General features: G+C 43.5%; 1 protein-coding gene across 1 annotated transcript in view; it reads right to left on the bottom strand.

Moving 5' to 3' along the window:
• ITPR2 (inositol 1,4,5-trisphosphate receptor type 2) overlaps positions 1-24412 on the bottom strand; it is a 482081-nt gene that overhangs the window by 69072 nt on the left and 388597 nt on the right. Inside the window, exons 48-49 of the mRNA XM_077469087.1 lie at positions 22985-23110; positions 2746-2921 (exon numbers count right to left, since the gene is read on the bottom strand). Of these exons, the coding sequence (XP_077325213.1) occupies positions 2746-2921; positions 22985-23110 (302 nt within the window). The remainder of the gene's footprint in view (positions 1-2745; positions 2922-22984; positions 23111-24412) is intronic.

The raw sequence follows: 24412 nt of genomic DNA, 5'->3' as shown, positions 1-24412 counted from the left end.
TACAGGTTATGGTGAGAAGGGACAACAGTAATGAAAAAGCCCTCCAGCAAAAGTAACAAAACCTTTTCAGGTATTCAGATACCTCCTTTCATCACATATCCCGAAAAAAAGAGGGGTTGGCTCATTTGGTCTCAAGCCTTACTCCAAAGAAACAATGAGTTGTATGCAGTTTGGAATAAATGGCTCTATAATATTGGTCTATATTTCAACTATACACGAGTGGTTCTGGATGTGCATCTGGCTGATGGGACACAAAGCAATGATTTGCATGGCTCTGCCCAGTGTCCTGAAATAAGAAACAACCCTCATATTTTTGAATATTTAATGAAATAAGACATGTAACTTCTCTATATTCTAAGAAGGCTTTACTATGTTATGCTATAGAAAAAAAATGCAGTCACAGGTCACCATTACAGAAAACTGTATCTCAAAACAGGAAGGCAGCTGAAGTTAAATAAGGTTTTTCCATGAAAGACTGACCTTGGCCCCGCACCCTTCCAGCCCTGAGCCTTCTATTGATCAATGAGGCCACCCTCTAATTTCAAGGACTGACATAGAGGCCTGAAAGACACGACTGGCCCAAGCTTGAGTTTTGGAGGAAAAGTCAATATTTCCATATTAATTTAGCTGCCTATATCTCATGGTCTGGTAATCGTTTTGGCATGATGTAATAAATAACAATAACCTCTGCCTCTTTACCTATGTTCAGTTTAAACTGCCCAGGACCGTGGCGAGTTTGCTTTAAAGTATATCTGAAGCCGCAACCTTTTTTTTTACCAATGTACAGAAATGTTTTTACAAAATACAATTTACTATTAACAGCATATAGGTTTTGTATATTGTTTTAATGTATGTATTTTAGACATTGACACCTGCTCACTGTACCTGTCAAAGTGCCTTTCTCTGTGTTGAGCTGGCGGGTTTGATTTGTAAACCAACCAATGTCTTCAGTACGATTGGCTGTCATAGTGATTACCTGATCAGCATGCAAGCAGAGTGCTGCCTGATCCCTATTGTGAGACCAGCACTGTAAGTGACTGCATGATCAGAAAACTAGAATCCTATACTTCTGTATGGGGCATGGTCCTGAAAAACTTTAATGGAAATGTAAAGTCTAACAGCTAACTTATCTTATTTGCCCCCTTTTAGTCTGATAAAAAACCCTTGAAATTATTTTATTCAATAAATGTAGAAAAATATCTGTCGATCCCGCCAGAAATCCTGTGAGCTGATAACAGGCTCTCTTGCCTGTGCTGCACTTACCCCCCTCCTCCCATGTTATAGATATTATAGATATGAGGGGTGGGGAAGGTGTTCTGTAGTTCTGTCCTAGGGTGGCAACACTGCTGCTCTTCAATGGATACAGTACAGTTAGCAAGCTTTGTCCCCCTAGGGCAGGAAGCATGTTACTGCCAGGATCATACAGCAAAAATAAAGGAAGAAAAACCTGAAAAAAAGAAAACAAATGCAGCTACAACATTTAAGTGCCAGAATAAGCAAATATTGTCTAAATGTGTGTGTATTCTTACTTGAATCATAATGTGCTTTGTTTATTTCTTACAGATCTGCTGAGTAATTCAGTGTGTAACTTTAGCTCCTTTAGACCCCTTTCACACTGCCAGCGTTTTTCAGGTGCTACAGCACTAAAAATAGCGCCTGTATAGCGCTTGAAAAAAGCGGCTCCATTCACTCCAGTACGAAAGCCCGAGGGCTTTCGTACTGGAGTGGTGCGCTGGCAGGGCGTCATAAAAAGTCCTGCCAGCAGCTTTTTTGGAGCGGTGAACTCACCGCTCCTCCACAGCTGCTCCCCATTGAAATCAATGGGGCAGTGCTGCGATACCGCCGGCAAAATGTTGCTCCGGCGGCGATTTGCGGGCAGATTTAACCCCTTTTCAGCCGCTAGTGCAGGGTTAAAAACTGCCCTGCTAGTGGCCGAATAGTGCTGCTAACAATAGCGCCACTTTACCGCCGACGCCCCCCGCGGCTCGGTGTGAAAGGGCTTTTACTAAAGACTGGTCACTGTCGCTCCCTTTCCTTGTGCAGGGTGACTGGTCTTGTCTCCGCCCCATCCTGTAGTTTTCTGCAGGCAGTCTGTAGTGGGTGGAGCTGCTGGGCCCCTCCTACAGCTCTGCACCATGCACAGGCTATGTACAGCACTGCAAATATTATATGGTATTAACTGGCCTTGCAAAGGCATTTGCAGCACATGAATGATATTTTTGTTCTTGGGTTCAGATATACTTTAATCAACAGATTGCAGCAGCCACTGACAGGCTCTTAGTACAAAAATAAAGCCTTTCCCCTTCTCCCATGCACTGTATAACGGTGAGCAGCAGAGATGGCAGGATACATATCAAGCAATTGCTAGAAATGGAACTGTAAATACTACTTGGAAACACACTGAGAAGAAACTGCATAAAGCATATAGTACTTATCCTGTTATCAGTTTTGGGAGGATTTTCATATATATTTTTTTTTCTTGATGATTTGCGAAGCAGCAGCAAACCCATGAAGTAGTTATAAGTCCTGCAGGTATTGAAAACTTCAGATATTCTGCATTAGAGGAATCTGAAAGAAATCCCCTGCAGCAGATGAAAGTGTGTGAATACACAGGCCCCTGGCTGTTTGGCTGGCTGCCGTCTGTTCTTAATGTTGTGAATGACTGTCGGGAGACGACCAGAACCTGAAAACAGTGCACAGCGGTTTCTATATGTACCTATGCTGCTGGATCAAAGGCGTACTTACATTGGCAGCCCCCAGTAATATGAGAGTTGGGCCTAGCCCCAAGGTATAGATGGAGCGCAGCATCACTGACACCAGGAACGGACGAATCCCGAACGGTTTGAGAAAGAAGAACAACATGGCTGTGCAGGTGCCAACTGCTATCCAAAGCAAGACGGAGATCCACGGGGGAAGAGTACCTGCATGGAATGAGAGAGGAAAATATTCAATTATCACAGAAACTTCCCTACAAACATCCTCGTTTTTAGGTAGTTAAGGCTATATATATATCTATATATTACAGGTACTTATATAGCACCATCAATTTATACAGCTGTTTACATATATACTGCATATTGTACATTCACACCAGTCCCTGCCCTCAAGGAGATTACAATCTAAATTCCCTAACTCAAATTCATACATACACAGGCAAACCACTGACCTTAGTACTGCTAGGCGGAAGTGCTAACCACTACACCGCCATACCTCATAACTGCTAGAAATGTATATATATATATATATATATATATATATAATTTAACATATAAAATGTTTGGGGGCTTTTGTTGGTTGTGTGTCCATATGAATTGGAGACAAGATATGAGTGCATAGTTCACAGTTATAAGCACCTATGGTATATATGGTAGAATAATGGACAACCCAACAAACCACACCACTGTTAGCCCTTGTACACACGGTCGGACATTCCGACAACCAAATCCATCGGATTTTGTCCGACGGATTTTGTCTGAAACTGGTGTTGCATACACACGGTCGGACAAAGTTGTCAGAAAATCCGATCGTTCAGAAGGTGATGACGTCATTTCATTACGACGGGACTACGTTCAGGCTAGTAGCCAATAGCTTTGGTCTAGGAATTTGATCTGAGCATGCGTGGCACTTTGTACAATCGGAATTTGTCGGTCGGATATTCCGATGGAAACAGTCCGATGGAGCCCACACACAGTCGGATTATCCGACAACACGGTCCGATCAGACATTTTCTGTTGGAATGTCCGACCGTGTGTACAAGTGGTTTTGGTAGCGCAGGAGTTAATTTTACACATCTGTACTGACCTACTTTTATTTCCTGAATGATTGAACCTGTTTTACTGATAACTTTTTTGTTACTCTTTCAAAGTGATTGCAAAGGCAAAGGTTTTTTCTTACCTTACTGCATTCTATACAGTAAGGTAAAAACAGTCTGCATGCAGTTTCCCCCATGGCCCCCCCCCCCTATTACTTACCTGAGCCCAATCTCGATCCAGCGATGTGCCTGAGAGCCGAGGGTCTCCTTGGTCTCTCACTCCAGATTGGCTCAGATACAGAAGCAAAAGCCATTGGCTCCTGCTGCTGTCAGGGAATAAGAGCCAGTGACGAGTGAGCAGGGGTGGGTTTGAGCCCTGCTCTGCACTCACAGAGAGGCTTGGGAGCAAGCACGCATATACAAGTGCCCCCCATAGGGAGGGTCCAGGAGCGTGAGGGGAGACCCCAGAAGGGGAAGAGCAAGTGGTTTTGCACTGAGCAGGTAAGTATAACATGTTTGTTATTTTAAAAAAAAAAGCCTTTACAATCACTTTAGAGCAGTATTAAACCAAAAAGCAAACATTTATTATATTGTAGCTTACAAATTCTTAGATGTGATGACTGTGTTAGTTTCTTTTTAAGGCTTGCTTTCTTTTATTTTCATCTGGTGATCTGGCCAGTGAGTCTGTTTTTCAACAGGGATAAGACCATTTAATACTGCCAGGGGTGATTAAAATGATCAAGTTTTATTTATTTATGTAAAACCTTTATCCCAGAAGGAAAAAACTATTTGTTGTAACTGATTATAAAATATTAACTGGAGTTCAGCTTCAGTTTGCTAGTGTATTTAAATCTGCTAGTATTTTTAACACTCCTGTTTCTAGAGACCAACAATGGTGCTGTCCAAAATCTGCCCCCTGTGCTCCTTCATCCAGAGTGGTGTCTGTAGTGGTGTGTTACTGGCCAGATCACCAGGGGAAAACAGGGCCTAAAAAAAAGAAAACGCATACAACCACATCTAATGTAATCTTTTTCATTTTGAACCACTTTAAATCGAATAAAACCTTAATAAACATATTGTTTAACCACTTCCCACCCGGCCTATAGCAGATTGACGGCCGGGAACTGGTTCTGTCATCCTGAGTGGGCTTTATATAAAGTCCAGCAGGATAACATGCCCGTGGGGGCGTGCAGCATGGCGATCGCGAGTGCGGGGTGTTAATAAAAAGTCTCTGTCAGAGGCTTCTTACCACGTGATCAGCTCTGACCAATCACAGCTGATCATTGTGTGAACCAGGAAGTGCCGGTAAACAGCATTCCTCAGTTCGCACTGACAGGGAGAGTCGATCGGTGGCTCTCCCTGTCAGAGGAGGGGGGGGGGTCTGTGCTGATAATCAGCACACCAATTACCAGCACAGCCCCCCTCAAATGTACCAATCACCTGCCAATCAGTGCCCCAACAATAAAGTGTGCTATTGCCCACCACAGTGCCAATCATTGCGCAGCAGCAACACCTGTCAGTACTTATCAGTACCTAATCATCAGTGCTTCCCATCAATGCCAATCAGTAGCGCCTATCAGTGCCAATCAGTGCAAATCACAACAGCCTGTCAGTGCCCATCAGTGCTGCCTGTTATTGCCCATCAGTGCCACCTATCAGTGCCCATCAGTGCCATCTATCAGTGCCTATCATTGCTTCATATCAGTGCCGCCTATTGGTGCCCATCAGTGCTGCAAATCAGTGTTGCCTATTAGTGCCCATCAATTCTACATATCAGTGCCTCCTCATCAGTGCCCATCAGTGCCACTTTATCAGCGCCAATTCATCAGTGCCCATCAGTACCGCCTCATTGGTGTCCGTCAGTGAAGGGGAAAACAACATTTTATGAAAGAAACTAAAAAAAATGTTTGTTTTTTTTTTAATGTTTTTTTTTAGTTTGTTTAGCAAAAAATAAAAACCGCAGAGGTGATCAAATACCACCATTTGATGCTCTATTTGTGGGAAGAAAATGCAAAAAATGTAGTTTGGGTGCAGTGTTACATGACCGCACAATTGTCATTCAAAGTGCGACAGCGCTGAAAGCTGAAAATTGTCCTGGGAAGGAAGGGGCTTAAGTGCCTGATATAGAAGTGGTTAAAAAAAAAATGGAGGACACTGAACTTTTGGATGCACCAACAGTTATTTTTCTGCATTTGCAAAAAAAAATAAAAAATGTTCTTGGCCTGAAAGGCACGACATCTCAGGACTGGTAAGCTGTTGATGGATTTAGACATACTTTAGTTGAACATTACAGGTCCACTTTAAGACTTTGGCTCTGTGACAAGCTGCAGACACGTTGTTACAAGTGTATCCAAGATATATTTATATTCTTAACGATATAAAACAGTGAAATCCCGAGCGGGGACAGACAAGTTTTAATCACATCATTACCAGGGAGATAAAACAATAGGAATTCAGACGCAAACGGGACCCGGGACCTCTGTACGCAGCGTCACTTGTCACTGCGCCTTTATCGGCTTCTTTAGTTCTATAAGGAGAAGTCGGAGCCGTGACTATATTTAGGATTTAAAGTGACAATCATTTCCCTTAACAGATCCACAATGCCACTGAGACTTTTAATGAAACCCAGTTTAAACGCGATAAAATGCGCTGCCGACATGACACGTCCTATCTTCGCCTGTGACCTGTCACTCTCGTTTCCTGCAGAAGTCTTAATAGGAAGCGACTGATCAATTTCCAGGCCGAAAACTGTGTTTTCCTATAAAGCCATGTTTTACATTCAACTTCTTCATTAAAGTAAGAAAGGTAAAACTTGCTTGAAAGAATAAAACTTTTATTAAAGGAGAACTCTGCTAAGGACTGTCGGAATTTTAGCTGACCAGACAATCAGAATATAACTATTCTGTTCTCTTACTCTATCTCTTACCATAAATGGGTCACTGTGTCTTTAAACATCAGACACATGTGGGGAAAAAAATAAGCTCAATGGGGATTTACTAAAGGCAAATAGACTGTGCAGCTGCTCCAGAGCTTAGTAAATGAGATGAGGCTTCACATTGCAAATAATATCCAATCACATGCAAGGAAAAAAAAACAGCATTATTGCTTGCACATGATTGGATGAGGAAGTCAGCAGAGCGTCCTTTCAATAACTGCTTCAGCCACGGAAGATTTTACCCCCTTCTTGACCAGAACACTTTTTGCAATTCGGCACTGCGTCGCTTTAACCACTTCAGCCCCGGAAGATTTTACCCCCTTCCTGACCAGAGTACTTTTTGCGATTTGGCATTGCGTCGCTTTAACTGACAATTGCGCAGTCGTGCGATGTTGTTCCCAAACAAAATTGACGTCCTTTTTTTCCCACAAATAGAGCTTTCTTTTGGTGGTATTTGATCCCCTCTACAGTTTTTATTCTTTGTGCTATAAACAAAAAAAAAGAGCGTCAATTTCCTCAGTGTAGGCCGATACGTATTCTTCTACATATTTTTGGCAAAATTTTTTGCAATAAGCGTTTATTGATTGGTTTGCGCAAAAGTTATAGCATTTACAAAATCTGGGATAGTTTTATGGCATTTTTATTAATATATTTTTTTTTACTAGTAATGGCAGTAATGGCAGTATTGTGACTGCGACATTATGGCAGACACATCGGACATTTTTGACACATTTTTGGGACCATTGTCATTTATACAGCAATCAGTGCTATACAAATGCACTGATTCCTGTGTAAATGACACTGACAGTGAAGGGGTTAACCACTAGATGGCAGTGAAGGGGTTAACCACTAGGGGGCACGGTAAGGGTTAAGTGTGTCCTGGGGCATGTTTCTAACTGGGGGAGCGTGGCTATATGTGACACGTCACTGATCTCTGCTCCCGATCACAGGGAGCAGAGATCAGTGACACTGTCACTAGGCAGAACGGGGAGATGCTTGTTTATATTAGCATCTCCCCGTTATACCTCCCTGTTAGACAATCGCGGGTATCCCCGCAGCGATTGCAAAAGTTATAGTGTCTACAAAATAGGGGATAGTTTTATGCCATTTTATTAATTTTTTTGGGTTACTAGTAATGGTGGTAATCTGCGATTTTTATTGGGACTGCGACATTATGGATGACATGTCGGACACTTCCGACACATTTTTGGGACCATTGGCATTTATACAGCGATCAGTGCTATAAAAATGCATTGATTACTGTAAAAATGTCACTGGCAGTGAAGGGGTTAACACTAGAGGGCAATCAAAGGGTTAATTGTGTCCCCTAGTGTGTGTTCTAACTGTAGGGGGAGGGGACTGTGTAGGAGAAATGACAGATCGCTGTTCATACTCTGTATGAACAGACGATCTATCTCTTCTCCCCTCAAAGAACCGGAAACTGCTGTTCTACAAACACAGATCCTGGTTCTCGGTGTGCCCCGAGCGATCACGGGAGCCCGACGGTGATCGAGAATGCCGGGCACTCGCATCGGCTCCGTGGGCGAGCATGGGGTGCGCACGCTCACCCCTAGTGGCCAAAAAAGGAAGCAACGTAACATGAAGGCCATTTACGCAGCAGAGCAATGTTGTGGCGGTGTAACTGCAGTGGCTGGTCGGTAAGCGGTTAATTAAGCTCTGGAGCAACTGCACTTGCAAAGTTCACAGTCTTTTTGCCTTTAGTAAATCCACCCCACTATGTGGCTCCACCAGCCCCTCCTTAGCATGGCAGAGCTGAATAACTTTGAACCAGGAACAAATAAAATTGCTCTGATGATGCTTCTCTGTATTTATCCCCAGAAGCACAGAGTGATCTTTTTTCCAGGAATCATCCACAGTCTCCATATACTTCCTGAATTGAGATGCCAGCTCAGAAATGACACAATAATACAATTCCTGGCGTCTGTGCAGTTCTTGGCTGTGTTCAAAAATGTCTGACACAGATCAGCCTGCTGCAGCCTCAACTTGTAACTGCTACAAAATTACAGTGTACAGTCTAAGTGATCACTGGAAAGAGTAGGTTTCTCTCCTGCCTGCAGCAGACAGACAAGAGGGTAATTATTAAGGACTCTGGAAGACAAGTCCTTGTTTACAAGGGCATACTTAAGCGTACATTTTTGTGAATGGCTGTTTACCCACACTGGATGTACAGGTGCTTCATGCATCCATATGCATGCAGTCCCATTCATGTCTATTGGGACGCATTGGCTGCAGGGACACAGATTCATATTTCATATTAGTATGGGTGCAGGTGGGTGCATGCCCCTGAACACAGTGTGAGTTTGGGTACATGCACCTGGCCAGATGTCAAATTAGGAGCTGCAGCTTTATCTGTGCAGCCGTTCGCACGGATGTATGCTTAAAGTATAACGAAAGACAAGCCTTTTTTTTTTTTTCCGAGTGCTGAGGGGTTAGAATGCTTGTCAGTTTTTACTGCTGTCTGTGCCGCTGTTGGGGAGATTGACCCTCTCTATTTGTCATATTTACCATTATCATTGAAAATGGAAGTAAAATAAAATCTAAAATTTTGGGCTGTCCACAGAAAAGTAACAGAAGGGAAATCTTCCAATGGGGACACTAGTTCTGGTGACCTCAAGGAATTCCCTTAATTTGCAGGGATTTTCTCTCACTTCCTGTTTAGCTATAGAACAGAAAAGAAGGGAAATCTCTGCAATGGGACACATATGGCAAAATACATCTGACAGGTGTTATAACCCTCCCTTGTCTATAGTTTTGTCCATAGTTCCAATTTAACCACTTCAACCCTGGAAGGTTTTACCCCCTTAATGACCAGGCCATTTTTTGCAATACGGCACTGCGTCACTTTTACTGACAATTGCGTGGCCATGTGTCGTTGTACCCAAACAAACTTAATGTCCTTTTTTCCCACAAATGGAGCTTTCTTTTGGTGGTATTTGCACTGTAAACAAAAAAAACCCAGACAATTTTGAAAAAAACAAAAAAAATTCTGCTATAATACATATCCAAAAAAAACTATAAAAAACAAAACAAATTTATCAGTTTAGTCCAATATATATTCTGCTACATAATTTTGGTAAAAAAATAAATCACAATAAGTGTTTATTGATTGGTTTGCGCAAAAGCTATAGTGTCTATTAGGGGATAGATTTATGGAATTTTTAATTTTTTATGTTTTTACTGGTAATGGCGGTGATCTGTGATTTTTAGCTGCACTGCGACATTGTGGCGGACAAATCTGACCCCAAGTGAAACTTTTTGGGCACCAGTGGCATTATTACATTGATCAGTACTATAAAAAAGCACTGATCAATGTATAAATGACACTGGTAGGGAAGGGGTTAACACTAGAGGGGGTTTAAGGGGTTAACTGTATTCCCTCAGTGTGTTCTAACTGTGTGGGGGCTGGGCTACCTGAGTCAACAAATAGATCGCTGTTCTTGATCACTAACAGCAGATCTCAGAGTTGTCCCCTAACAGAACGGGGATCCGCTGTAAATCCCCGTTCTGCCTCTCCTCACCATGATCGTGCAGTGGCCGCGCGCGCCCACAGTTTAACATTCAGGGACCGGCGTACGGGTACGTTGGTTTGCACAGGAGAGCCGATCTGCCGCAGTATATATACTGTGGCTGGTCGGCAAGTGGTTAAAGGGCAACTCCACTTTCATGGGGGAAAAAAATAGCAAATATAGATAAAATAATATAGCGTATACAATTGTGACACAAATCATATTGTAATTGAATGTTATTAAAAATGACTTTTCCTTTTCAATCTGCAGTGGCTGTAATCTTCTGAAAATGCAATGTGGCTACCTGAAGGTGTTCTGTACACAGATGGCTCCCCAGAAACATAATTGTGTGATTGGCTCACTGATTTTCCCAGAAGTCTACACTAAGATACAATAAGATTTCAGGCATCCCCTGGAACAAAATCTTCATTTTTGGTGAGGTACTCCCAATAGGAACACATCTAAAGGGATGCAGGCCCAGCAGCTTTCCTCATTAGTGTCCTGCAGGTGCAGCAGCTGATTGATAATTATGAAACCACTCCCATTAGACTCACTTTCCCACATGGGCACAGACAAACACATGAATTTCTTCAGAATAACAAAAGGTAGGACTCTGCAACAAAGTTTGATAAAATCCTTGTAATGTACATAGATCACCCGGGGGGGGGGGGGGGGGGGGGGGTGGGATGGGTGTTTCTCAACAAAAGTGGAGTTAAGCTTTAATCTATTTTCTATTACATATGTTCCAACTCAGGAGGCTTTCAGGATTATAGAGTTAGGACTGCAGTACACTGGGGTGCCACAACGTGGCCTCTGCAGCTTACGCATGTATTTGCAAGTGTGTTAAAAAGAACCCATTGGTTTTAACATGAACTGTTAGGTAAATTTGGTTTCTTGCAGGCTGGCTGGTAAGTGAGCTGGGAATGTTTGTTGTTTCTTGACATGCGTCGCCCTTCCATGTGCTCCTTGCTGCAAAGGCCAGTTATAGGTTGGGGTGGTTGCCATTTGTTTGTACTGTTAGTAATTGGTGAGGGGACACACTGAATGCCTTTGCTGCCATTGTGCTACTGCTGGGTGTTCAGTGCGTTCTGATATGTAAAATCAATGCCTTTGATGTTTTTATCCTTGTGAGTACCAGCATTACTACCTGTATTAAATTACCATACCTTCTACACTTAGATTGGCGCTTGTGGTTCCTCCTCAGTTATAGGTTGGGGTGGTTGTCATTTGTACGCTTAAGTACATCTGTGTGAAAGAGGCCTAAAGTTTGGGATTTTCTTTCACATTCTGTTTTGGCGACTATAGTCAGCAGGTCAATCTCCTCGACAAGAGAAGAAACAGAATACACACCTGAAAGGACTTCCAATCCTTCCTTACAATATCCAACACAAAAAAAATGTTTGGGCTTAACATACATTTAAAATAAAAATGGCGTTGGCTACCTGTAGACCAGCCTTTCTCAAACTTTTCAACACAGAGGAACCCTTGAAATAGTTCTCCGGTCTCAGGGAACCCATGCTAAAAATTAGAACTCTACAACTCATAATACATTAGTGTGATGGTCAGTGGGAAGAATGGTCCTTACATTTGTGGTCATTGGGAAGAATTACCTCCTTACAGATAGTTAGAAAGATCAATGGTGTCAGTGGGAACTTATCTGAGAGGCAGAAATTTCCCAATGTTGAAGGAACCCCGAGCAACCTTTGGAGGAACCTTAGTTGAGAATCACTGCTGTAGACACTACAATTTGAGAGATCTAAAAGGAAACTGCAAACAGAGATAGGAAAAAGTTGACCACAAGCTACCCCCCCCCCCCCCCCTTCCCAAGCCAGCGTCTGCATTTAAACCATTCATTAATATTTATGCCTTAAGCCGGACCTGAAATAATTTCGGATGAAGCATGCCTTCACATCTGACCGTCCGCTGACGTCTATGTCTATGTCTTAGATGGTGAAGGAAGCCAAGTCCTTCAGCAGCACGTAGACGTGATGTGAAAGTCAGCGGTGTGGGAGAATTATGACACCAAACTCCTACATTAGACAAAGTTCACACAATGTATCATTTGTTATTGTCAGAACCAGTGAACAGAGGAAGGACAGGTCACTGGAGGGACGAGTAAGTATAGTAAGGAGGAAGTATCTCAATGAGACAGAGAAGTAGAATTGCAAGTTTTGGATCTGCATGGCCGGAGACGGAGGAGGAGAAGAGGAAGTTCTCATTCTCAGGAAAAGCACATTTCAAGGAATTCCCTAACTGCTGATGCAATAGGACACAAGACTTGCTCTGAGAGCCAGGTCAAGATTACATGAAAATGAACCTTTGTGGACCGAAAAAATATGCTTCTTTAATTGTACAAAGCCTTGAGAAAGTATTGATACCCCTTGAAATTTTCCACATTTTGTCATGTTACAACCAAAAACATAAATGTGTTTTATTGGAATTTTAAGGGATAGAGCAACACAATTGTGAAGTGGAACTAACATGATATATGGTTTTTAATTGTTTTTACAAATATCTGAAAATTGTGGCATGAATTTGTATTCAGCTCTCAGAGGTTTGTCAGAGAACCTTATTGAACAAACAGGATCATGAAGGCCAGGGAACACACCAGGCAGGTCAGGGATAAAGTTTTGGAGAAGTTTAAATTAGGTTATAAAAAAATATCCCAAGCTTTGAACATCTCACGGGGCACTGTTCAATCCATCATCTAAAAATTTAAAGAGTATGACACAACTACAAATCTACCAAGACATGGCCATCCACCTAAACTGACAGGTCGGGCAAGGAGAGCATTAATCAGAGAAGCAGCCAAGAGGCCCATGGTAACTCTGGAGGAGCTGCAGAGATCCACAGCCAAAGGTGGGAGAATCTGTCCACAGGACAACTATTAGTCGTGCACTCCACAAATCTGGCCTTTATGGAAGAGTGGCAAGAAGAAAGCCATTGTACAAAGAAAGCCATAAGATGTCCCATTTGCAGTATGCGAGAAGCAATGTGGGGGACACAGCAAACGTGGAAGGCGCTCTGTTCAGATGAGACCAAAATTTAACTGGTTAGCCTAAAAGCAAAATGCTTTGTGTGGCAGAAAACTAACACTGCACATCACCCCGAGCACACCATCCAAAATCAGGGCAATCATAGAAGAAAACCTGTTAAAGTCTGCAAAAGCCTTGAGACTGGGTCGGAGGGTCACCTTCCAGCAGGATAATGAGACTAAACATATAGCCAGAGCTACAATGTAATGGTTTAGATCAAAGCATATTCATGTGTTAGAATGACCCAGTCAAAGTCCAGACCTAAATCCATTTGAGAATCTGTGGATTGAAAATTGCTGTTCACAGATGCTCTCCATCCAATCTGACAGAGCTTGAACTAATTTGCAAAGAAGAATGGGCAAAAAATTCACTCTCTAGATGTGCAAAGCTGGTAGAGACATCCCCAAAAAGACTTGCAGCTGTAATTTCAGCAAAAGGTGGTTCTACAAAAGTATTAACTCAGGGGGGCTGAATACAAGTGTACACCACACTTTTCACATATTTATTAGTAAAAAAATTTGAAAACCATTTATCATTTTCCTTCCATTTCACAATTATGGGAGGTAAATATAAAGGAGCATCCAAAATGCAATAGTTGAGAAATAAACCACTTTAATAAGGGTACAGGATATAGAACAAATTGAATGCGTTTCAGAGGACTGAGGACCCCCCCTTCTTCAGGGCTGCTGTTTGAATAAAGATCCTGTCAGGGTCTGTCTGGGACCTGAACGTCATGAAGGTCCAACTGTCAGGTGCAGCTTGAAAGGCAGCCGGCATCAAACTGTGGAAGAAACTTTTCCTATCCTGCCCATTTGACCTTCTGTCTACAACCAGTGACCAATTGGGGGGAGAAGGTGCCTAGTTTGGACAGGTACCCACTCCCACTTCCACTGGGATCGCCTAAGCCTAGTTCTTCTTTCCCCCTCGCCCCAGTCTTCTGGGACATGTCACAAGTCCCAGAAGACTGCAGGACAATTCACAAAGGGCAGCGCAGCTCACTCATTCGCAGTGGGCAGCCGGCTGTGACACTGAAAGCTGCATAGCTGGCTGCTCACAGTTAGGTGCTGGAAACCCGGAGGCTAGTGAAGAACTGGCCTGGGGTAGGACAGCGCTGGATCCCTGGACAGGTAAGTGTCCATTTATTAAAAATCAGTAGCTATAGTACAGCTGACTTTTATATTTTTTTTGCCCAGACTGAACCTCCTTTTAAAGAAGCACCTGGATGGATGGCGGTCAATCTAATGATTAACAAGTCGAGGAAAAGGGGGGTGAGGCCTTGTCATTAGGTTATAAATATCAATTTAAGTGCAGGGTAAGGGTCATTTGGGGGGTCACTGGTCAGCAGTTTGATTTGGTACCACTGGGTGTGTTGAACACACTATACTATTGGTTGTTGTGTATCTACAGGCAAGGTTTGAATGAAAGATTCCCAAACCTTAAATAATTTTTTGACCCATGATTCCTTACATATAGAGGCCTCCAGCCATTCCATGTGGAAATCATGGGATAATTTGGCTATAAACAATGAAATGGTGATGGGTAGAGTAGAGTAGATCCACTGATGAAGGATGGTTTTCCGTTCTACAAGGGATAGAATGATAATATGTTGTTTACACCCAGTAAATTATTTATTAAAATTCTTACCCTAGCACTTGCAGTTTACAACTTCCAATGCTTCTGGCTCCTGCTGTTTCAGAGCGGCTTCCTGAATAACTAGTCTTTGCAGGAAAGAGTTAACAGTCTTGAACCTATCTGTTAGCTTGGAGAAATCAGGAGGAGGGGAGTGCCTTGTCATCCTGAACTATGGGGCTGTAGGTTTCTATTGATGCACAAAATGTAGGGAGACACAACTCTAGTGCCTGCATGCAAAGGTAACTACATTGGTTGCTGCAAGAGAAAGGAGACACTTTGGGGGCAGCAGCCATGGCACCAGCTCAAAGCGGAGCTTCACCTATTTTGAACCTCCTCTGATAATAATGGCCATTGGCAGTGCAGTGCAAAATGGACATTGACAATTTTTTATTATTTGTAAACACCTTTTTTTAAATGCAGTTTGCAGGCACTTCCTGTCCTGGCCACCTAGGCAATTTCATCATTAGGCGATTCCCTAGGACTCCTGGGATGTCAGCGTCATCTAACCTAGGAGTCTTTGGGCAGCCTAATATTGTAATCTTGTGGTACTCATGCACATGCGCAAGATGGAGAGGTGCATGCTGGGTAAACCAGATGCACTACAACCTGGAACTGGCGCCAGACTCAGATGTCCTCACCTAAGATGGCCGCCGCTAGCATTTTATCAGGGGCAAGCAAACTGGAGATTTGACAAATAAGTACTGCATGCATATTGATGATATCCAAATTTTAAAAAACCTTTTTTTTTTTTAAGGAGGATGGGGATGTTTTTATTGCATTTTTCATTAGTAGACTGTAGCTCCTCTTTTAAATGGAACATAGGCAGGGAGAAAAACCTGATAAGCAGCCCAATGTCCAGATGAAGTAGTGCGCATGCAGCAGGCTCGCAACACTGTTGCTAATTGCAAGGCAGTGATTTAAGGTTGTCAGCCTGCCACAGGAAGTGCTTTTACTGGCAGGATCTCTAGGCCAGAAACAGATTCCCAAAAGATTATTTGCTTGAGAAAACTGTGTACAGTGAGATATAATGGCTAACATACAAAAAAATGTATGTGGGGTTTTACATACACCTCATTTTTTGAAGCCTCTATACATGTCTGCTTTTACCAAAACACATTAATTTAGGATCGTACAGATGGATGGTTTCATTTGCGGTCTGTGTGCATGAATCCTATAAATAAATCCCGTGACATAGATCCTGAGATGCAGCAGGTTCTCATGTCTCCGTGCCTCCTTCCACTGTAAGCAGGGTGACTACAGTGATCATGTGAGATAGCCGCCTCTAACCTTAAACTAGTAATGAATATTTATGTCACTTTCTGCACAAACAGGGCCTCCTAATAAGACAGAAGAAGCTTTTTCTGTACAGCTCGGAGACCCAGGGGGCCAGTGCCTCGGCTCAGACACGTGCAGGCACATGTGGAACATAAGCCGCGCAGACATCATGTGACGGGGTCCCTGAAAGAGCTATTATGAGTGGACGGTGCAGAGCAGACAGCGGGCTCAGCTGTTTGCTACCTGCCAACCCTCCTGCAGAAAACATGTCCAAACGCAGAAAGGAAAGATTTGGACTAATCAGGCACCAATAATGTAACGTAATAAACTCTGTTTTAATAATAAGCTGCACATTGTCTACAACTAAATAACTACTAAAAAATCTCTCAATATATTTGACAAATGGTTTCCTGGATCTGTGCAAAGCACATTTTTTACCTGTGGACAGAGTGTAAAAGAGTTAGAACCTCTGTCAGGTTTTTTTTTTTTTTTTTTGCTGTGGTGATGGGTTTTGATTGTGAAAAAAAAAAGAAAGTGATGGGGCCAACATTTTTCAGTTCTCAAAAGGTGAGAAGAAATCTTTCAAAAAGGACACCTGGTGATAATTGTCTAAAATGGGAATTCCTCAAACTTTGTAGAGACTTCCTTTCCCTTCCTGTTGCATCTCCAGGATGGGAAGTGTAAGGAAATCTCTCAATGGAACACAGACAGAAAACAATAAACTGGTCTACTCTATTTATCTTTAAAACAAAAATGTTGTTTTAGCTAGACTTACAGTTCAAACTTTTTTTATTTTTTTTAAAAAGATATCTTTAGAACCTCTGACATGCTTTTATTGCTCATTGAGAGATGAGGATAAGGCACTGGACACAGATTCTAAACCCAAAAAGAAGGATTTATTAGTTGTGCGGTTAACGGTTTGGCTTTGCCGCTAGCATCCAGCCATAGATGCAATTGTATATTAATTATTTCTCCTGTCAGAGATATCCAGAAGCTTTTGCTTTTAAGTTACTTTCACACTGAAAGCGTATTTCAGGTGTTTTAGCACTAAAAATAGCGCATGTAAAGCGCCTGAAAACCCCCTCCCATGCCACCCCAGTGTGAAAGCCGAGTGCTTTCACACTGGGGCAGTGCGCTTGTGGGAAGGGAAAAAAAGTCCTACAAGCAGCAACTTTGGGGCAGTTTGGGAACGCTTTATTCAGTGCTCCTAAACCACCCCTGTCCATTGGAACGCATGGGCAGTGCTTCCGAATTGCCTGAAAAAGCGATTCGGAAGCACAGCAACACGGGCGGTTTTAACCCTTTCTTCGGGCGCTAGCGAGGGTTAAAAGTGCCCTGCTAGCGGGCAAAAAGCACAGCTAAAACGACGGTAAATCACAGCTAAAACACTAATGCGGCGTGAGCCCAGTGTGAAAGTAGCCTCAGTTTGCTTCCTTTGTCCAAGCCCTGATGAAGGAGGTTTTTTGGTCCCCCAAAACGCATTGGCTGTCTTTTGCCTTTCTTTTGTTAGGTGTGATAATAACAATAAAGGATCTTGGGCCTTCTCTTTTTAATTTTCACGCTCTTCCTTACTTCCTATCCTGGAGAAAACTGAATAGAAAAGCGAGGAGGAATCTCCCAACTAGGGACACAGTCAGCCATAAAAATCAGACTTTATCTTAAAATGGTTGTTAACCTTCTTTTGTTACATGCTGCCATCCTCGCTGCAGCATTATAATAATTGTCCCTGTGCCTGTGTTCTGTAAAAAAAGTGCATGATTGTACCTGTATGAGCTCCGCTGCTGGCACTCAGCTGATTTCTCTTCTGCGTTGTCACTCCGACTCACAGCTGCAATGATGTCAGCTGTGGAGGATGAGGAAAGAGGAGAGACAGAGCGCCGAGCCAGCAACAATGAGCTTAGCACATACAGGTAACAGAACACAGGCACAGGAACAATTATTCTAAACGTGCAGAGAGGATGGGAGCATGTAATATGTGAAATGAGAGCAGCAGGAGTGGGAGAGGAAAGAAAGTCCTCTTCCTCCTGCTAACTGCCTCGAGTGCCCTGTCCATAATGCCACACAGAGTCTGCTCCAGCAGGAACACAACAAGGATTGTGTCACTGATGCATGCATTGTCACGGCTCAGCATCCTTGCCGCCTCCTCAAATAGTGACAGTACTGTGTATGCATCCTTTATCAGCAGCCATTGGCATGGGGAAATAAAGCAGAGCCTGCCTGAGTCTGATGTTGTGCCATACTTACACATTGTTGATGGACCTCTGCTGCGTGTAGCATTGTCAAAGTAGAGTTCCACCTGATGGGCATGTCACAAATCAGGCGGTTATGGGCAGGTAGAATTCCCACTGAATTTCAGCCAACCGTGCACTGGCTGTGTATGACCTCCTGAAATGGCTTCAGACTCTTCTGGCCTGCTTTAGCATATCTTCCAACCCTGGGTACCTGCTTAACAAATGCTGCACCACCAAATTGAGGACGGGGGGGCACGCAGGTGGTAAGCCATATTTCATGGACGATGGCACGATTATCATGGCACCATGGTTGATATGGTATCAGGGTGATTGAAGCGCATTGTTTCTATTGTTACATTCTAATATATAATGACGTGGTTCAACTCACCATAATGCAAAATCAGTGGGAGCCCTGGGCGTGTCACTTGCCCTATCTCCTGCCACCAGATGCAGCGTGTCACTTGCCACCATCGCCTGTCACCAGATGCAGCGTGTTACTTGCCACCGTCACCTGCCCCCAGATGTGGATTGTCCCTTGCCACTTTCACCTGCCAGCAGATGTGGATTGTCACTTGCCACTTCACCTGCCTCCATTTGCAGATTGTCACTTGCCATGCCACCTGCCACCATTTGCAGATTGCCATGTCACCTGCCACCATTTGTAGCTTGTCACTTGCCAACTGATGTGGATTGTCACTTGTCATGCCAGCTAGTGCCACCAAATGTGCACTGATTGGTGGCAGGCTGGCAGCACTGGTCCATTTAGTGAGGGCAGAAGAGTGGTGATGAGGGCTGGGCAGTGAGAGATGATGTCATCTCGCTGCTTCCCGCTGCACCTCTGACATTGAAGCAAGGGGGTCTGGCTGCAAAGTGGCGCTCCACTGATGACAGGAAGCAGTTGACCCACACTCCACCGCTCTGTGAGGGCTGAAGAGCGCTGATGTGTGGTGGGTAGTGAGAGATGATTTAATCTCTTTCCTCCCCGCCGCACCTTGCTCCCACATTGAAGAGGTCCGGCTGTGAAGAGCGCTGATGTGGAGCGGGCAGAGAGAGATGTCATCTCTCCGTGTCCACCAGCTCACTTTTCTCCTCCACCTGTCTCATGCAGCCAGCTCGCTCGCCACAGCAGGGGCAGCGACCATGCAGCCAGCCCGCCCGCCGCAGCAGGGGCAGCGACCCGCTGGTTAGGCAGGGACCCTGCAGCAAAAGACTCAGGGCTATGGGCCCCAGATTTGGGGCTATATCCCCAATAGCCACCCCCTAGCGACGCCCCTGTTTGTGCCATTATTGCACAGCACCATTCCTAGCTCCAGCTGGTGTGGCGTGAACTACCTCTGGGTCTGCCCCTGTAGAGCTGCAAGAATCTCTGCTCCGGTGTGGCTCCCCTACACAGACCAGCTAAAGCATTGCATGGCACCTTTTAGCCTGACTCACTGAATAGACTCTTGAACGCTTAGGGGGTAGTGGTGGTTCATAGGACATTTCAGCAGAGGAGGGCATGGAGCAGGGGGTGGAGCTCACAAATCTCGCATAATCACCAGTAGTTGTATGGAGATATGGCGGCACAACAAGCTGCAGCACTGAGCCCTGTCCTGTATCCTTCTGAGTTGCAAAGAAGAGTTATCCGGTGTGCTGGAAACAAAATATAGCTTCCCTGACCATGCTTGCTTTACCACGTGTTAGAAGTAACATGGACCTTGCGGCTGAGTACTTAGCCCAACGATGCCACAACAATTCCTTCCACATGATGGTACAGATCTGGAGTGGCCTTAAAAGAAAATAGTGACTAGGAACCTACCATTGTGGTACAGCACATTCTGCAAATTCACAGGAGGGGCAGAATCCACCAGATGGAAAGGCAGGAGTTGTAAAGCCAGCAGTGGTGGGAGGTTAAATGCCTTGTAAAGCATGTGGTACTCAAATGGCTGGTGTTCTTGTCACGCTTGATCTGCTTGAGGCGAAGTTTGCAAATTGCAAATGTGTGATCAGCTGCACATGTGCTAAAAAAGATCCAGACAGCTGAGCTGTGGGAAGTGCGCTGGGAGATAACAGCTCCACAATCTGGTGGAATAGGGTGGCTGCTCTTTACTCTTCATGATTGCTACCTCGTTGGTGTTGTGCCTCACCCTCACTTTCCTCCTCTGCTCTATCCGGCACCCAAGTCCCATCAGCGACCTCATCATCATCATCATCACTGGAGCCAACTTAGCAATACGCTGCGGCTGGGGGAACACGACTGCCAATTTATTGTTTTTTTCCCTTAGCGTTATCCCCTCACTTTTGGCTCATGTTCCTACCTTCCTCAACCTCAAACCCAAGATCTGAATCAAGAATGAAGTAATGGCTGTGCATCGTCAAGGAGCAAAAGGGCTGACGTTGTGTTCAAATAGCTGACTATGGCAGGAGTAGCCGTGGACAAGGAGGCAGAATAAGCCACTCTGGAAGCTGCGGTGGACTGCAAACTAGTCTCTGTTTGGTTTAGTAAGCCAATTCACCACTTCCTCTGCATGCAGTGGCTGGATAGCATGGGCAACATCACTAAAAAGGTGAAATGATGCCCTGCCTGAGAATGGACCGCGTCCACCTTTGCCTGTGAACACAGAGGCTGCTGGCCCCCTCACAATGCCATGGGAACGTCTGGCTGTCCATGTTGGCCTCCCAGACATGATGGGGGGCTTATTAACAAAATGTAAAAAACATGAGGAAATGTGTACGTGGGTGCATTTTAATTAATAGAAAGTGGTGTTTGGTTCACTTTAACAGGTTTGTTTGTCGCCCCCTCCAAAAAAATTGAGCACCAGCCGCCACTGACCCGTCTGATAGATATTTGATGTGAATGTTTAAGCCAATTGCTCCCTGAAAAGTAGATTATTCAAGGTACCCCACAATGGGATCACCCAGAGCCTACAGCAAATCCTAAAACCAGAGCCAACATCTTTGTAAACACTCTGGGTGAGAACTGAATGGCATTGCAACAAACTGGTAGTGGCTGTCCTCTACTGCAAAAAACAGAAACATTGCTGATGCTAGAAGATTGGAATGTGCTGGTATGCATCCTTGATATCCACTGATACCAGGAAGTCTTCCTGATGAAGGGAAGCAATCTGACTGGGAAGATTCCACCCTGAATTTCTGTACCCTCTGCAATTTTAGGGACCCTCAAGGTCCAGAATAAGCCAGACATCTTTTTTTGGTTTGGGAATAGTAAAATGGTTGGGATAGAAGCTGAGAGTAATTTCCTCCCTCAGCACAGACATGATGACCCCCTGAGACAGCAACCTTTTCAGAGCTACAAGGAAAACCATTTGTTTTTCAAACTTCACAGAAACCCTTAACTGTATAAAGCACAGAGTGGGAAAGCAACAAAACTCTGACTTGTTACCCCTGGACACAACACTGCAGACCCAGTCGTCCGTGAATTCTTTAGTCCAGATGGCCACGAAGGCTTATATATCCTTTCACCAAGTCAGTGTGGGTGCCCCTTCACTGCGAAAAGCTGTTGTCACTTGACTTGTCACCTTCGCCCACTTCTTACGGGCTAACAGCGTACTTATAGTCACCTTCTTGGTGATGGCATTCAAGGACAGTTCAAACAAGTGCTTGCTCTCAAAAAGTAGCCTCTCAAATTGCTTCTTGTAGAGAAGTCTCACTGACCAGCACTCAAGTCATAGGAGCCTTCTATTACGGACAGACATGCTGCCCACCTGGAAAGTTGCAGTATGGAACCCTAATAATTGGATTTGCCATTCAACTCAGAGGATTGTCTGTCGAGGCCTGTGGCAAATCACCCCACAAAAATAGTGTCCCAAGAGAGACCAACGAACAGAATAGTTGCTGCTAAAGGCTACTGTGCTGGAGCATCACATGAAGCTGTGCAGGACCTAGGGATGTAGGAGACTGATCCGAATTAAGCCTCTCTCTTCCCCAGCAGGTGTTTCCAGAACAGGCTGTTAAATAATGGGACTAATGTTCACAGACAGCATCTTCAGAGAGACTTCACAAGCACATCTATCACCTAAGAAACCTAGCAAAAAACTGAAGCTTAGCTGAGCTGGGAAGAACTATGTCTGAGCAGGGAATCCTTCCTTTTTTAGACCAGTGTCAATTCACCTGAAAGTGGTGGCATAACTCAAGTGGTCATAAGTATAATGGTGCTGAGTTCTGTGATGTACTATTAGGAATATCTTTTATCCTCAAACACTCCTCCTTCTTGAGCTCAAACTAGGACACTAAAAGCAAACAGGGCTTTGGAACTGCCCCCAGGAATCTGCACTGAGGTATATAAGAAAAATATGGGCTCTCAGAGCTCCAATGCAGGCCTTAAACTCTGTATAGAAAACACTCTGATACAACACTAAACTACATTTAAACCATCCCCAAATAAACAAATCCTAGAGCAGAATACTTGCCTTATAGTTACACCAGAAGCAGCCACACATAAGGTGCCAGTTATTTAAGTAAAAGTATCAAAGCCAAGAAATAATTCTCTGAGAGACCACTGCCCTAGATACTTCAGGAACACTAAACAGAATTACTAGGGTATCAAACATGCAGAGAACTTCATTTGCTCACATAAGCAGAAGTGAAATTGCACTCACCTTCATCGCCATCATCTCCAAATGGATAGAACAGAGCCACGGCCAAGTTAATGAAAACTGCCAGGTTGAAGGAGATGCTGCCCCAGAGTGATATGTGTCGGGAGAACCAGAAAAGAGCTTGGTTACCTGCGAAGGAAGACAGATCTAAAGTCATCACGGGTGGCCAATTACAAAAATTACCCTAAATGTCCTGTTGATTTATAATTATATAATAATTATAATAAATAATAAATATAATAAATATTTATATAATAATAATTTACAATTTAAAGCCTTGCAAACTAATTATGGGAGGTTTCACTTTTGTCAATAAAACTCATACTCCATTTACTTTCCATTATTTGCTCTCCATCCTTTTTAGAAACAGCCACTTGGGTAGAGGAGCACCTTCATAGCAAGTGGTTTCATAAGCCAGAACATTAAAATAAGGCAAGCACTCCCCTAGAACATACTCATCAAGAAAAAAAAGATACACACGTTTCTGGTTTTACTCGTCTAAACATCAAGGGGTCTCACCCACGGATAATGATCTATGTTTCCAAGTCTCAATGTTCTATGCTCGACCAGCAGCTATTGGAATGGAATTACTACAGGCAAATAGACCTGCAGTTGCACTCTTTTTCCACGGAGCTTAGTGAATGTGGTGAAGCTTCATTTTGTAAAGATTAGCCAATTAGGTGCAAGAAAAAAAAGAAAAGGCATTTTTTTGTACATGATTGCAAGATAGAAATCAGCAGAGCTTTACCACATTCACTAAGGACTGGGGTAAATGAGTACAACTGCACTTACAAAGTGCATAATCTATTTGCCTCTTGTAAGTCCACCATATTATTTACTTTTGGTGGCCCTACACCAACATTCAGATTTTTGGAAAAACTAGTTTAGATTTAATATCCTCATGTGTTTTGCTTTTTTTTTTATAGAGGACAAATGCTGGGTACTAGTAAACATTCAAAGTTGGCATGCTGGACTTCATTAAAGTTGAATTTTCAGCCAAAATTGTATGTTGTTTTAGAAAAAGTTTAGAAGAGATAAAACATCTTTTGTGCTTGTATCGCTCACACTGATCCACTCTCACAAGTTATCCTTGTGACCATTTTGTCCAGAACAGAAATTATAGGGAGTTCCAAACTTTTAAAAACTGTAACTGAAAACAGAGCTGAGGGGAAATTTATGAATTAGGATGTCTGTTCAGGTGGGATTTCCATTCACCTCCCAATGTTTTTCTCAGACAGAAAATGCCCCCCAACTGGGACACAAACCAAAATAAAAATCTATTAACCACTTCAATACCGGGCACTTAAACACCTTCCTGCCCAGACCAATTTTGAGCTTTCAGCTCTGTCGCACTTTGAATGACAATTGCGCGGTCATGCTACACTGTACCCAAATGAAATTTTTATCATTTTTTTCCCACTAATAGAGCTT

Source organism: Lithobates pipiens, unplaced genomic scaffold, assembly GCF_037356315.1.
Source record: "Lithobates pipiens isolate NorthernLeopardFrog02 unplaced genomic scaffold, aLitPip1_a1.2 Scaffold_8, whole genome shotgun sequence".
Taxonomy (NCBI): Eukaryota; Metazoa; Chordata; class Amphibia; order Anura; family Ranidae; genus Lithobates; species Lithobates pipiens.
Note: the sequence above shows the minus strand (reverse complement) of the source record. Positions and strands in the feature narration are given on the sequence as shown.